Source organism: Tripterygium wilfordii, chromosome 17 (genome assembly GCF_013401445.1).
Source record: "Tripterygium wilfordii isolate XIE 37 chromosome 17, ASM1340144v1, whole genome shotgun sequence".
Taxonomy (NCBI): Eukaryota; Viridiplantae; Streptophyta; class Magnoliopsida; order Celastrales; family Celastraceae; genus Tripterygium; species Tripterygium wilfordii.
The window spans coordinates 3,307,512-3,320,816 of NC_052248.1; the positions used below are offsets into that span (position 1 = coordinate 3,307,512).

Here is a 13,305-nt window from a genome sequence, read left to right on the forward strand (position 1 = left end):
GAAATTTGACTTCCAAGTTTCCTTAAAGCAAACAAAACCAAAACGCGATCTAAATCTCAGACACCCACACATTTCCTCCTCTCTCCCGAGATTTTGAATGCGATCGAAACCAGGCCAATCGCCGCGTTGTCTCACTCAGTAGACCCGCCGCCATTAGCTAAGCCCGTCCAACCCGCCAGCGCCAACAGCCCTTGTGTTTCACTGAATTTCGTGTTCAATCCATTTTTACTTGTCGTTCCAGATCTGTGGCTAGGTAAGCCAGAGCTCTTCCTGACTCGGGAATGGCTTCTTCGGAAGCCGATTCCCGCCTGAGCCAAGTGGTAGCTCCAGCCCTCGACAAGATCATCAAGAACGCCTCATGGCGCAAGCACTCGAAACTAGCTCACGAATGCAAATCGGTCCTTGAGATACTCGCTTCTCCTGATAAGTCGCAGTCTCCAACGTCGCCTACAGATTCGGAGCCTGACAGCTCTCTTCCTGGCCCACTCTATGACGGCGGTCCCATTGAATACTCACTTCCTGAATCCGAGTCCATTCTCAATCCTCTTATCAATGCTTGCTCCACCGGATTTGTCAAGATCGTTGATCCTGCCGTCGATTGCATCCAGAAACTAATTGCCCATGGTTACCTGCGCGGTGAGGCTGATCCTACTGGAGGCACTGAAGCGAAATTGTTATCGAAATTGATTGAATCAGTTTGTAAATGCCACGATTTAGGTGACGAAGCAATTGAGCTTTCGGTTCTGAAGGCGCTTTTGTCTGCCGTTACTTCAATTTCGTTGAGAATACATGGCGATTGCTTGTTGCAGATTGTGAGGACTTGTTATGATATCTATTTAGGGAGCAAAAATGTGGTAAATCAAACAACAGCAAAAGCGTCATTGATCCAGATGTTAGTGATTGTGTTTAGAAGGATGGAGGCGGATTCTTCGACCGTCCCTATACAGCCTATTGTGGTGGCTGAACTAATGGAGCCAATTGAAAAATCAGATGCGGATGGGTCAATGACGATGTTTGTACAGGGTTTTATTACGAAAATCATGCAGGATATTGATGGGGTTTTGAATTCAGGGACGCCTAGTAAGGTTTCGTTAGGCGGACATGATGGTGCATTTGAGACTACCACGGTGGAGACAACAAACCCTGCTGATTTGTTAGATTCCACGGATAAGGACATGCTGGATGCCAAGTATTGGGAGATTAGCATGTATAAGACTGCTCTGGAGGGGAGGAAAGGGGAGTTGGCGGATGGAGAGGCCGAGAAAGAAGATGATTTGGAGGTACAGATTGGGAATAAGTTGAGAAGGGACGCGTTCTTAGTTTTCAGAGCGCTTTGTAAATTGTCTATGAAGACACCACCTAAAGAGGCATTGGCAGATCCCCAGTTGATGAGGGGGAAGATTGTGGCTCTGGAGTTGTTGAAGATTTTGTTAGAGAATGCTGGAGCTGTGTTTAGAACTAGTGAAAGGTATTGTTATCCTGTGAGCTAATATGTTTGGGACTAGTGAATGCTGGGGCCATGATTATGATTTTTCAACATTTTTGTTTCCTTTTCTTTTTACAATTTGCTCCCTCCCATACTTTCTTTAGTTGTTGAGTAAATTTTTTAGTTTTTATGTGATGTATGCTCCTTGCATGGTTTTCTATGGTAATGCCTTAATTGGGGACAGGGGAAGCAAGCAATTTCTCGTGCCTTTGATTTGTCTGAAAAAAAGAGTGATCACGGTTTACATATGTATAGAAAATTCAGAATCGAAAATGCTGGATAACCTATATTATGTTGCATTTATTAGAATATTGAATAGTTGCTTTCCCTTTTGATTTGCCCGCTTAAGTTAAGCCACTTTGAGGATATTCTGGTATTAAACTACAACTATAAAAAATGGGCAATGCTGTGGTATTGATACTTAGGCATAAATGAAGAGGATGGAGATCAATTGTTGCTGGTTGGTGGTATGAGTGAGTCAAGACTGCTATTGAGCTAGATTATACCTTCTCTATTATATTTACATAGTACCTATATGGGTCTTTTATGCTGACAGTATGGAGAGTGTTTTTTTTTTTATGTTTACTCAGTAGCAAAATGTAGATTTTCATGGTGTCACCAAAGGCTAGGAGTTGGTGGGTGAGGGTGGACTGCCAAAGTTTACTGTAGAGCTTTGTTGTTCATTGATTAATTTAGGCACAAATATTTATATGTCAGAATAGAGTGTGTTGCCAACTTGCCATGGATTTATTTTTTGTGATTGGTTGAACCCGGATCGTTAGTTGGATTCATTTTGTAGCTGCATTTGAAGTGATGGGGTTTCCTTAGTTGAAGTATGTTTCATGCTTGTGATGGGTTCCGGGTATGAAATTTGCTTGAGCATGTGCAGTCTTGATCATTATTTCATGTGCTTGAAGTTTGGTTGATTTTTTTGCTGTACTTAGGATAGACGCAAATGTCTTTCCTAGTAATAGTCGCACTACTACCACTGCACCTTGGTTCCCTTGCTTTTAATGAAACTTTGCAGAACTTGACTGGACATGGTACTTTTTATAAATCTATCATCACCCTAGATATTATTTTATGGCAAGGATAATGAGAGGAGTATTTTAAGCTACTTTTTAAGTGTTTTCATTTCAGCAACAATCTGTTTCTTCTTAGCACTGAATAGGGATCAATTTTATATGGAACTCAATGCTTAAGAAAAGTGAAGAAATTTTTTGTTTGTCTTTATGGCTTTGGGTTAAGTTGCTCCCTATTTGACAGCAATGGGTACTTATGGGAATCCCTTTTTAGTGGGCTGCTTACAATTCAAACGATGCTACCAATGATTTAACTTTGATGTTTTAGTCAATTAACTATGAAGATGAAGTATCACTTCGTGCTTGTAATTTTTTCCAACATCTTTCTTTACTTTTTTATGTTGCTGCTTTGTGGATTCTTCATAATTTATGTTAATGGAATGTGCTTGTGGTGAGCAGGTTTTTAGGTGCTATTAAGCAGTATTTGTGTTTGTCACTCTTGAAGAACAGTGCCTCAACCCTTATGATAGTTTTCCAACTTTCTTGCTCCATTTTCATAAGTCTTGTGTCAAGATTCAGAGCTGGATTAAAAGCAGAGATTGGAGTATTTTTCCCTATGATTGTTCTCAGAGTTCTGGAAAATGTTGCTCAGCCTAACTTTCAACAGAAGATGATTGTTCTTCGATTTTTGGAGAAGCTCTGTGTTGATTCACAGATCTTGGTAGATATATTTACTAATTATGATTGTGATGTCAATTCGTCAAACATATTTGAGAGGTATGTCAAAAATTTTTCCTTAAGATGTCGCACTTAGGCATACAACACTCAACAATTTGGTTGCTAATGCTATTAGCTCTGATATAGTTTAGCTTGATAAATGCAATACAAAGCTCTAGGTTGAGAGGATGCTTAGAGCTTTGCTACAGAAAATGTAGCAAAGAACAAGCTTTGTTGGGCTTTGTCTTACAGCTCTCCAGTCTCTCAAGCTTGAGTGAGCACTGTGGTAAAAATCATACCTAACGATCTCATATTTACAAAAAAAAAAAAAAAAAGACATTTACATTTCCTTAATATGAATAAATGTGAAATGAAAGATTTACTATCAGCTCAAGAGCTCTTGATTGAGTTTGAACTTGTTTTAGGAAAAATACAAGATGGGACAAAATGAGTGCATACTCAAGCCAAGCTACTTTGAACTTGTTTTAGGCATACAAGATAGGACAAAATGAGTGCATGCTCGAGCCAAGCTGCCTTAGTTGCTTGTCTCGCGGGCGGCTTACTTGGTGCTTGTTTATACATCTTCAATTTGTTGGAGCATGATTACCTTGGTTTAACTTCACACGTTTCAATTTGAATTCTTCTAGAATGGTGAACGGACTCCTTAAAACAGCTCAAGGTGTTCCACCTGGTACAGCGTCGACACTTTTGCCACCACAGGAGGAGACCATGAAACTTGAAGCTATGAAGTGCTTAGTCGCCATTCTGAAGTCAATGGGGGACTGGATGAACAAACAGTTGCGCATTCCAGATCCTCATTCTACCAATAAACTAGACATGTCTGAGAGCAGTCCTGAAGCTGGAACTCTTCCCATGGAGAATGGGAATGGTGATGAGCATCTTGATGGTTCAGATTCTCATTCTGAAGCCTCCAGTGAAGCTAATGATGTTTCAACAATAGAGCAACGGCGAGCTTACAAGCTTGAACTTCAGGTAAGTGATTTCACTGTTTGGGAAGCAAAGCAGTTTGCTCTGCGGGCTTACAGTGGCTTGCTGTTTCAGGAGGAATCTAATTAAAATTTTGTGGCAGGAAGGTATATCTCTTTTTAATAGGAAGCCTAAGAAGGGAATCGAATTTCTTATTAATGCAAATAAGGTTGGGAGCACACCAGAGGAGATAGTGGCTTTTCTGAAAAATGCAACTGGTTTGAACAAGACTTTGATTGGTGATTTTCTTGGAGAAAGGGAAGACTTATCACTAAAAGTAATGCATGCCTATGTGGATTCCTTTGAATTCCAAGGCATGAATTTTGATGAGGCAATCAGAGCTTTCTTACAGGGATTTAGATTGCCCGGTGAGGCTCAAAAAATTGATCGAATAATGGAGAAGTTTGCTGAGCGTTACTGCAAATGTAACCCAAAGGCTTTTACTAGTGCTGACACTGCTTATGTCCTTGCTTATTCTGTCATAATGCTCAACACTGATGCTCATAATCCTATGGTGAAGGACAAGGTGAGATTAAATTCTCATTTTATTGAATTGGAGAAGAAGTTCCTAGAGGTGCTCTTTTGTTTTTGTTTTTGTTTCTTTGTTTTTTTCGTTTTTAATTTATTGGCTCTATCTGTTGATATCTAGATGTCAGTGGATGATTTTATAAGAAATAATCGTGGCATTGATGATGGAAAAGATCTAGCGGAGGAGTATTTGAGATCACTGTTTGAAAGGATATCAAGAAATGAGATCAAAATGAAAGATGACGATTTAGCACTCCAGCAGAAGCAATCGATGAACTCAAACAAATTGCTAGGCTTGGACAGTATCTTGAATATTGTGATTCGTAAGCGGGGTGAAGAAAATAATATGGGGACAAGTGATGATCTTATGAGACACATGCAAGAACAGTTCAAAGAAAAAGCTCGCAAGTCTGAGTAAGGGCACCTAATTCATGGCTCCAAAACTTTTATGTTTTTGCTGTCCGATACATAAACAGTTGCTTTTCTGTGCCTTAAAACTTTGATTTGTTGCCCCTTAAACTTGTAAGACTTGCATGGTTTATAATTGAAACCAGCTATTCCAATTTATCTTAGGTTATGGGAAAATGTTCATGGTAGAAGTCAATTGGGGAATGACAAGTGATATGGCACTGTATTAATCTTCTAGGAGTTCTAATTTATCCTTTTGTGGTATTTTCTTTTATTGAAGGACATCGTATTTAGAATACTTGTTTTGATATTGCCTGGCAATTTGTAGGTCAGTTTATTATGCCGCAACAGATGTGGTTATTCTCAGATTCATGATTGAGGTATGCTGGGCTCCAATGCTGGCTGCCTTCAGTGTGCCCCTTGACCAGAGTGATGATGAAGTAGTTATAGCCCTTTGTCTTGAGGGTTTTCGTTCTGCAATCCATGTCACTGCTGTTATGTCCATGAAGACGCATAGGGATGCTTTTTTGACTTCACTAGCGAAGTTCACTTCCCTCCACTCTCCTGCTGACATCAAGCAGAGAAACATTGATGCCATTAAGGTTTGTATTTTGCTTGTCTTTTGAACATGAAATTTCATCTGGTTTTACTTTTTAGGATAAATTTTGGATGTCCTGTTTATAAAAAGACGTACTTCCTTTTTTTTTTTTGGTGACATGTACTTTCTTTTGTTGGAAGTATACTGTCATTTTAATTTTAGTAATTCTTTGTCATTCTATTCAAAAAGTAATTCTTTGTCATAAATATTTGAATATATATTTGGTTTTGATCATGTCATCATAATTCTTTTGAAATAGTTCCATATAATATATGTGTGGTGTTTGTTTATATATATATGCTTTCGAAAATCAGAATATACATGTTTATATAGGACAGGTGATGCAGTGAAATATATAACCACACACAAATGTAGCTATAAAGATATCTATATATATTTCGTATATGATGCTATATTATAAGCACATTTATGTAAACACATTTAATATACATATCACCATATATATACTGATCAATCTGAGACTATAGATATAAAGCAACAAGCTTGTATATAGGTAATTAGGTATAAAAAATAAATATATGTACTTCGATACACTTGCATCACACCCCCACACCATCCTATATTACACTTGCTGTGGTGGATAGGTTAGAGAATAAGGTCTCAGGTTGGAAAAAGCAATCTCTCTCTAAGGCCAGCAGGTTTACTTTAATCAAGAGTGCTCTCTCGAATCTTCCGTTGTACTTTATGTCCTTGTTCCCCATTCCTTTTTCTATTGCCGTGAAGCTTGAGTCGATTCAGTGAAATTTCTTGTGGGGTGATAGTGAGACTGGGAAGAAATTTCGTCTTGTGAATTGGGAGTCCATGAAGCTTCCCAAGGATAAAGGTGGCTTAGGCATCATCTCTCTTAGCTTGTTTAATAAAGCTCTTGGGAAATGGCACTGGAGGTTTGCTACAGATAAAGACCAGCTATGGAGGAAAGTAGTGGTTGCGAGATATGCTATGGTTAGGAATGGGTGGACTACTAATTCAACCTCAGAAGCCCATGGTTGCAGTCTATGGATTCATATTCGGAAAGGTTGGTCTTCCTGGCAAGATCTCGTTTCGTTTAAGGCTAGGAGTGGCACTGGAATTAGATTCTGGCATGATAAGTGGATTAATAATATTCCCCTTAAGGTTCAGTTCCCTTCTCTTTTTTGGATTGGCGTGCAACAAAGACGCTATGATTAGTGACCTCACTGATGGTATTTCTTGGTCCCTTTGCTTCACTAGGGAGGCTCAAGACTGGGAGTTGGATCTCTTCATGACCTTTTGGAAGACTCTCTATGATCATTTGCCTAGTCGCTCTCAGGAGGATGTTAAGATGAGCTGGTCACTGTCCTCTGACTCTATCTTCTTGGTCAAATCTTTCTACTTGCATCTTCTGATGGCTAATCGAAAGGTAGAGTCTCCGAGTCTGAAATGGGATAGTGTGTGGCTTACCCCCTGCCCAACTAAGGTTTCCTTCTTCTTTTGGGAGGCGCTATGGGGCAGAATTCTCACCATTAACAATCTTATAGGAAGAGGTTTCTTTTTTCCTAATATATGTGTGCTTTGTAAGTTCAACGAGGAAAGTGTTTCTCACCTCTTGTTGCATTGCTCCTCAGTGGCGAAAGTCGGGGGTACGGTTTGGAATTTGATGGGTGTTGATTGAGTTCCTTGTGGTAGCTTGACCTTAGAGGTTGAGGCTTGGCATTTTCTTGCATCCAACAAAGCCAGGCATAATTTTTTGTTTACAATTCTTCAAACCACATATTGGTTGATCTGGAATGAGCATAACTCTAGGATTTTTCAGGACAAAGAGTGCTCGATTGGGGTCTTTTTAGATGGTTGGCTATCTGTTCTTTAGCTTTGGTTGAGTGGAACTTGTTCCAATATCTTTAATAGTCTCAAACCTTGACTTGTAATTCTGTCTTGTTTTTGGGTTGCACCCCTGGGTGCCATTAATAATATTTTCCTATTAAAAAAAAACTTATCTCTAAAAAAAGAGGAAGAGAAGAGGGCATACTTAGAAAGAAAAAATAGGATGAGACAGTGGAGGGTAACATTTTCCCGGGTTTGGCGGTAAAAATCTTACCCAGGTAAAACGTAATCTAGGGTGCCAAACATTATTAAAGCAAATTAAGCAAATTACTCGTAACTTTTAGCACCCTTCAAACTCAAAATATGCTTAGTTTTAAATTATTATATCTCAAAAGAGCTCTTGTGCTGGCTCCTTACATTTGCACAAGGTGCAAGGTTCGATTCCTCCCTCCCTCAAAAAATTAAGAATATAACCCATGACTTGTCGGAAAATTATTATGTTTCAAATGATTAACCATTTTCTCATGAAGCTGGCATTTATGTTTTGTAGGCTATTGTTACGATCGCTGATGAAGAGGGGAATTACTTACAAGAAGCTTGGGAGCATATTTTAACGTGTGTTTCTCGGTTTGAGCATTTGCATCTCCTGGGAGAGGGTGCTCCTCCAGATGCTGCATTTTTTGGTTTCCCTCAGAATGAGTCAGAAAAGTCTAAACAAGCCAAGTCAACCATCCTTCCTGTTCTAAAAAAGAAGGGGCCTGGGAGGATGCAATATGCTGCTGCTACTGTGATGAGAGGTTCATACGACAGTGCTGGTATCACTGGCAGTGTCGCTGGAACAGTCACATCTGAACAAATGAACAACTTGGTCTCGAATTTAAACATGTTGGAACAAGTGGGAAGCTCTGAAATGAATCGCATATTTACGCGGAGTCAAAAATTGAATAGTGAGGCTATAATAGACTTTGTCAAAGCTCTCTGTAAGGTTTCCATGGAGGAGCTGCGCTCTGCATCTGATCCACGGGTTTTCAGCCTAACGAAGATTGTTGAGATTGCGTAAGAATAAAATCATTATACGTTTTTGTATCCCTTGTACATTATCTTTTTTTTGTCGTCTTGATTTATTTCTATCCAAAGCCCATTTTGGAGTTCTATAACAAACACTTTTTTTTGTCCTTTTTTCAGGCATTATAACATGAACAGAATTAGGCTTGTATGGTCAAGCATCTGGCATGTGCTCTCCGAATTCTTTGTGTCCATTGGTTGTTCTGAAAACCTTTCAATTGCGATATTTGCAATGGATTCTTTACGGCAGTTGTCAATGAAATTCTTAGAGCGAGAAGAGTTGGCTAATTATAATTTTCAAAATGAGTTTATGAAGCCTTTTGTCATTGTGATGCGGAAAAGTGGTGCAGTTGAAATCAGAGAATTAATCATCAGATGCGTCTCCCAAATGGTTTTATCTCGTGTCAACAATGTAAAATCAGGATGGAAGAGTATGTTCATGGTATTGGAATATTCGAAAACTCTACTTTTTATTAACTTTTTATTCATATAAGCAATCACTTCATTCAAGTGATCATTGCTTTAATTTTACCCCCACAACCGAGCATGTCGCACGGTGGTAGAGTTGCAAGGGTGCAACCTAGAGGTTACAGGTTCAATACCTGTTGGGCACAATCTCTCCACATATTATGCGGGGTAAGGTTTGCATACATCTTGTCCATCGCTGACCATGCCCACTGCAGAGGGAGTTGTTAACCCTTTTTTTTAATTGCTTGTCGCTTTATTTGTTGCAACTCGTTGCAACTCATTTCTGACACATTGTATATAATAGTTATTTCTGTGAAATGTTTTTCCAGGTTTTCACAACAGCTGCCTATGATGACCATAAAAACATTGTACTGCTTGCTTTTGAAATTATTGAGAAGATAATACGAGATTACTTCCCATACATCACTGAGACTGAAACCACCACCTTTACAGATTGTGTAAATTGCTTAATTGCATTTACCAATAGTAGATTTAACAAAGACATTAGCCTCAACGCAATTGCTTTTCTACGGTTTTGTGCCAAAAAACTAGCGGAAGGAGATCTTGGCTCCTCATCAAAAAATAAAGATAGGGATGGGTTGGGAAAGATCACTCCATCGTCGCCTCATCCAGGAAAAGATGGAAACCTAGAGAATGGAGAAATGACAGACAAGGAAGATCATTTATGTTTCTGGTTCCCATTGTTGGCTGGTAAGGAAACGACTTGAGTTGCTACTTTTCATGTTATAAAGTACATTTTGAGTTTGCTCAACTTTCCAGGCTAGGTAGGTTGTGTGCCTTTTGCCTTCTGTTTTGGAATTCAAAATTTTTGTCTGTAACCATTGAAATTAGCTCTCTTCTTTATGCAGGTTTATCAGAACTGAGCTTTGACCCTAGACCAGAAATCAGGAAGAGTGCCTTACAGGTGTTGTTTGATACTTTGCGTAACCATGGTCATCTTTTCTCACTTCTGCTATGGGAACGTGTGTTTGAATCTGTTCTGTTCCCGATATTTGACTATGTGCGGCACGCTATAGATCCATCTGGCGAGGATTCATCTGGACAGGGCATTGATAGTGATGTGGGTGACCTTGATCAAGATGCGTGGCTATATGAGACATGTACATTGGCCCTTCAATTAGTAGTTGATCTTTTTGTCAAATTTTATAGTACTGTCAGTCCTCTTCTGCAGAAGGTGCTGATGCTCTTGGTAAGCTTTATCAGGCGTCCCCACCAGAGTCTTGCTGGTATTGGTATTGCTGCATTTGTTCGTTTAATGAGCAATGCGGGCGAACTATTTTCTGAGGATAAGTGGCTAGAAGTGGTTTCGTCATTAAAGGAAGCTGCTAATGCAACACTTCCTGATTTCTCTTACCTTGTTAGTGGTGGAGGGACCATAGTTAAAAGTTCTCAACATGATTTGACTGGACAGAGTAATGGAGACTCTATTGAGTCGGGCTTGTCTAATGATGATTTGGAGAGCTTGAGGACAAAACGTCTTTATGCTTCCATATCAGATGCAAAATGTCGAGCCGCGGTTCAACTTTTATTGATTCAGGTATCTTCCTTTTGCTTTAGTGCCGTGAAACTGTCGAACACCTTATCAGAAAAACAGTGAGCCTTAACCGAAACATTGTCGTGGACTGCATAAATATTTTGTAAAATCCTACTCGGATAATGTTGAGACCCCCAAAAAGTGACCCCCAATTAATGTGGAGGGTAAGATGGTAAGTGGACCTTACATGTGTGCTTTTAATCAATGACTATTTTAATGTCACATAGATTTAGGGTTCTTTTGGGGGTCACAAAATGGGGGATGTAGCATTGTCCAATCTACTCAAGGCTTCATCATGTTGATTCTTCTTTGCCACTCAATTTTATCTTAATTTGCATGTTGTGTATATTCTTTTGCATCTATATTATTTTTTGTTTGCTTTAATTCATAGCATGTCATCTTTGCTCAGATCATGTTCAATTGAAGTTATTCTTACTGCAAATGAATATGTCCATTTCTTTACACTATTTCCTTCATCAAAATTTTCTGTCCTATGCTAAATCTACAACTACATGCATGATCTGTGCTGTATCCATTGCTCTCAAGTCAAATGAGTTGCATGTTTCGCGTACTATAGTTGTTTAATTTATGAGTTTGGTAAGGTTTCAATTTGTTTGTCTTTGTTTTTTCCTCCCCAACATTGGTTTCTATTACATTATGTAGTGGAAGAGGGATGCATCTAGTAAGGTAGGATAGCCAGCGGCTCAACTAGCAACTTCCCTATCACATTTTACACGAGGTCACAAGTTTGATCCCCCCTTTACCTGCCTGGTTACGAGCCTTTTTGAAAAAGTAAATAAAACCATGGATGTTTGCAGACCATCAGGAGTTGAAGCTCTTTTTTTTTCATGAATAAGAGTTGCTGAAATTGAATTCACTCGGTTATAGTTTCTGAAATTGTTTGATACTTGTGTTGAAATGTAGGAACTTAAAGAAAAAATGCACTTACAGGGGATGCTTTATACTCTCTCACATATAATAGAAACTATGACGTAGATTTACAATTTTAACTTCTGAGGCATCAGGCATGGCTTTAAATCAAGGATTTGGCACCTCCATCTTTATTTTATGTATCCACAATCAACATGAATGATGCCCCTTTGTGTTTTGTTTTTTTTTTCTTTTCCTGTGTTTCTTTGGACATGGTTTTGAATATCTTCTTGTTTCAATTTGGCAGGCAGTTATGGAGATATACAACATGTATCGATCTCATCTTTCTTCGAAAAGCACCTTAGTTCTTTTTGATGCTTTACATGACGTTGCCTCCCACGCTCACAAGATCAACGATGATACTCTTCTACGTTCAAAGCTACAGGAGTTTGGTTCAATGACTCAAATGCAAGACCCTCCCCTATTACGCCTTGAGAATGAATCTTATCAGTTTTGCCTCACGTTTCTACAGAACCTTATGCTTGATAGGCCTCTGGGGTATGACGAGGGTGAGGTGGAGTCCTGCCTTATTGACCTATGCAGGGAGGTGTTGCAGTTTTACATTGAAACTGCGTCTTCTGGCCATTCATCTGAATCATCAGTCAGTGGGCAACCCTGTTGGTCGATACCTATGGGTTCGGGAAAACGAAGGGAATTGGCTGCCCGCGCACCTCTTATTGTGTCAACTCTCCAGGCCATCTGTAGTTTAGGAGAGTCTTCATTTGAAAAGAACCTGACTTGTTTCTTTCCGTTTCTTTCAAGCTTGATAAGTTGTGAACATGGTTCAAATGAGGTCCAGATGGCTTTGAGTGATATGCTCAGCTTAACAGTGGGTCCTGTTTTGCTTCGTTCATGTTGACTTGGGTGAGCTCAGACTTTGGTATAGGGAGATGTAAGATATTCATGTCGAAGTCTGTAGTTACTATTTTTATCCACTTTTCTTTATAGTAATTGTTTTTGCAGCATAGTTTCACAGTATCGAGGGTTATGATGGTTTTGGATATTGCTTCTGATCGTTGTGTAGTTTGTTTAGATTGTATCTTTGGGAGTTCTTATGTCGTATGCTAGTATTTTTTTTTCAACAAATGAATTTCATGGAAATAGTTTCCCGTAAAGAATTGATTCTGCTACATGTGCAGGGCTATAGGCTTTTCCTGGTTATGTTAATTGGTGTTGATTGTTCGCACTCGAAAATGTCCAAATTTATGCCCATGAATGAATCCTCCACCTGATGCTTTATTCGATGAATGGGTAACTTGGGGGTATATCCATATTGACAGGTATTCGTTTATCCTTTAGATTTTCAATTGAAGATACGTCAATGTAGAGAGTTTCTTTCTTACCATCTTCTGTCTTTTTCTTTGTAGTCAAATGAGTTCTGGTTTATTTTGTTGATCTGCTAATCTTATACAAACGGTCAGTGATAATCGGTATAGGTAAATCAATAGAAGGTAGGTCTTTGGTGTATGAAGGATTACATTAAGACTCTTATGTTAAATATTCATTGTGACAGTTACTCTCTGATTTCCCCCTATTTCCATCTTTATTTCAAACTCTTTCAACGTTCTTTCAGTTCTTGAATTATTTGTGATTTGAACGTGGAAATCATGGTTGATTGCATCTTCTTTTTTTTTTGTTTAATCTGTATGATTTAGTGCATCTTGATATGTTCACAGGATTTATTCTCTACACATAAATAGGGTCATATGATTAACAAATGAGTAGAAATTCGTTTCCAGGG

General features: G+C 38.9%; 2 protein-coding genes across 2 annotated transcripts; both read left to right on the forward strand.

The window, feature by feature from the left end:
- The first annotated feature begins 48 nt into the window (after positions 1–48).
- Positions 49–12,694, forward strand: LOC119982817 (brefeldin A-inhibited guanine nucleotide-exchange protein 2-like). The gene is made up of 11 exons (XM_038826392.1): positions 49–1,468; positions 2,968–3,285; positions 3,873–4,218; positions 4,316–4,738; positions 4,862–5,154; positions 5,477–5,750; positions 8,097–8,602; positions 8,732–9,053; positions 9,409–9,790; positions 9,949–10,637; positions 11,812–12,694. The coding sequence occupies exons 1-11, from the start codon at positions 282–284 to the stop codon at positions 12,421–12,423; spliced, it is 5,352 nt and encodes a 1,783-aa protein (XP_038682320.1). The 5' UTR covers positions 49–281; the 3' UTR covers positions 12,424–12,694.
- LOC119982818 lies at positions 6,035–8,088 on the forward strand. Its single transcript, XM_038826394.1, has 2 exons — positions 6,035–6,880; positions 6,977–8,088. Exons 1-2 carry the CDS (start codon positions 6,702–6,704, stop codon positions 7,395–7,397), a joined length of 600 nt encoding a protein of 199 aa, XP_038682322.1. The 5' UTR covers positions 6,035–6,701; the 3' UTR covers positions 7,398–8,088.
- Positions 12,695–13,305: the final 611 nt, after the last annotated feature.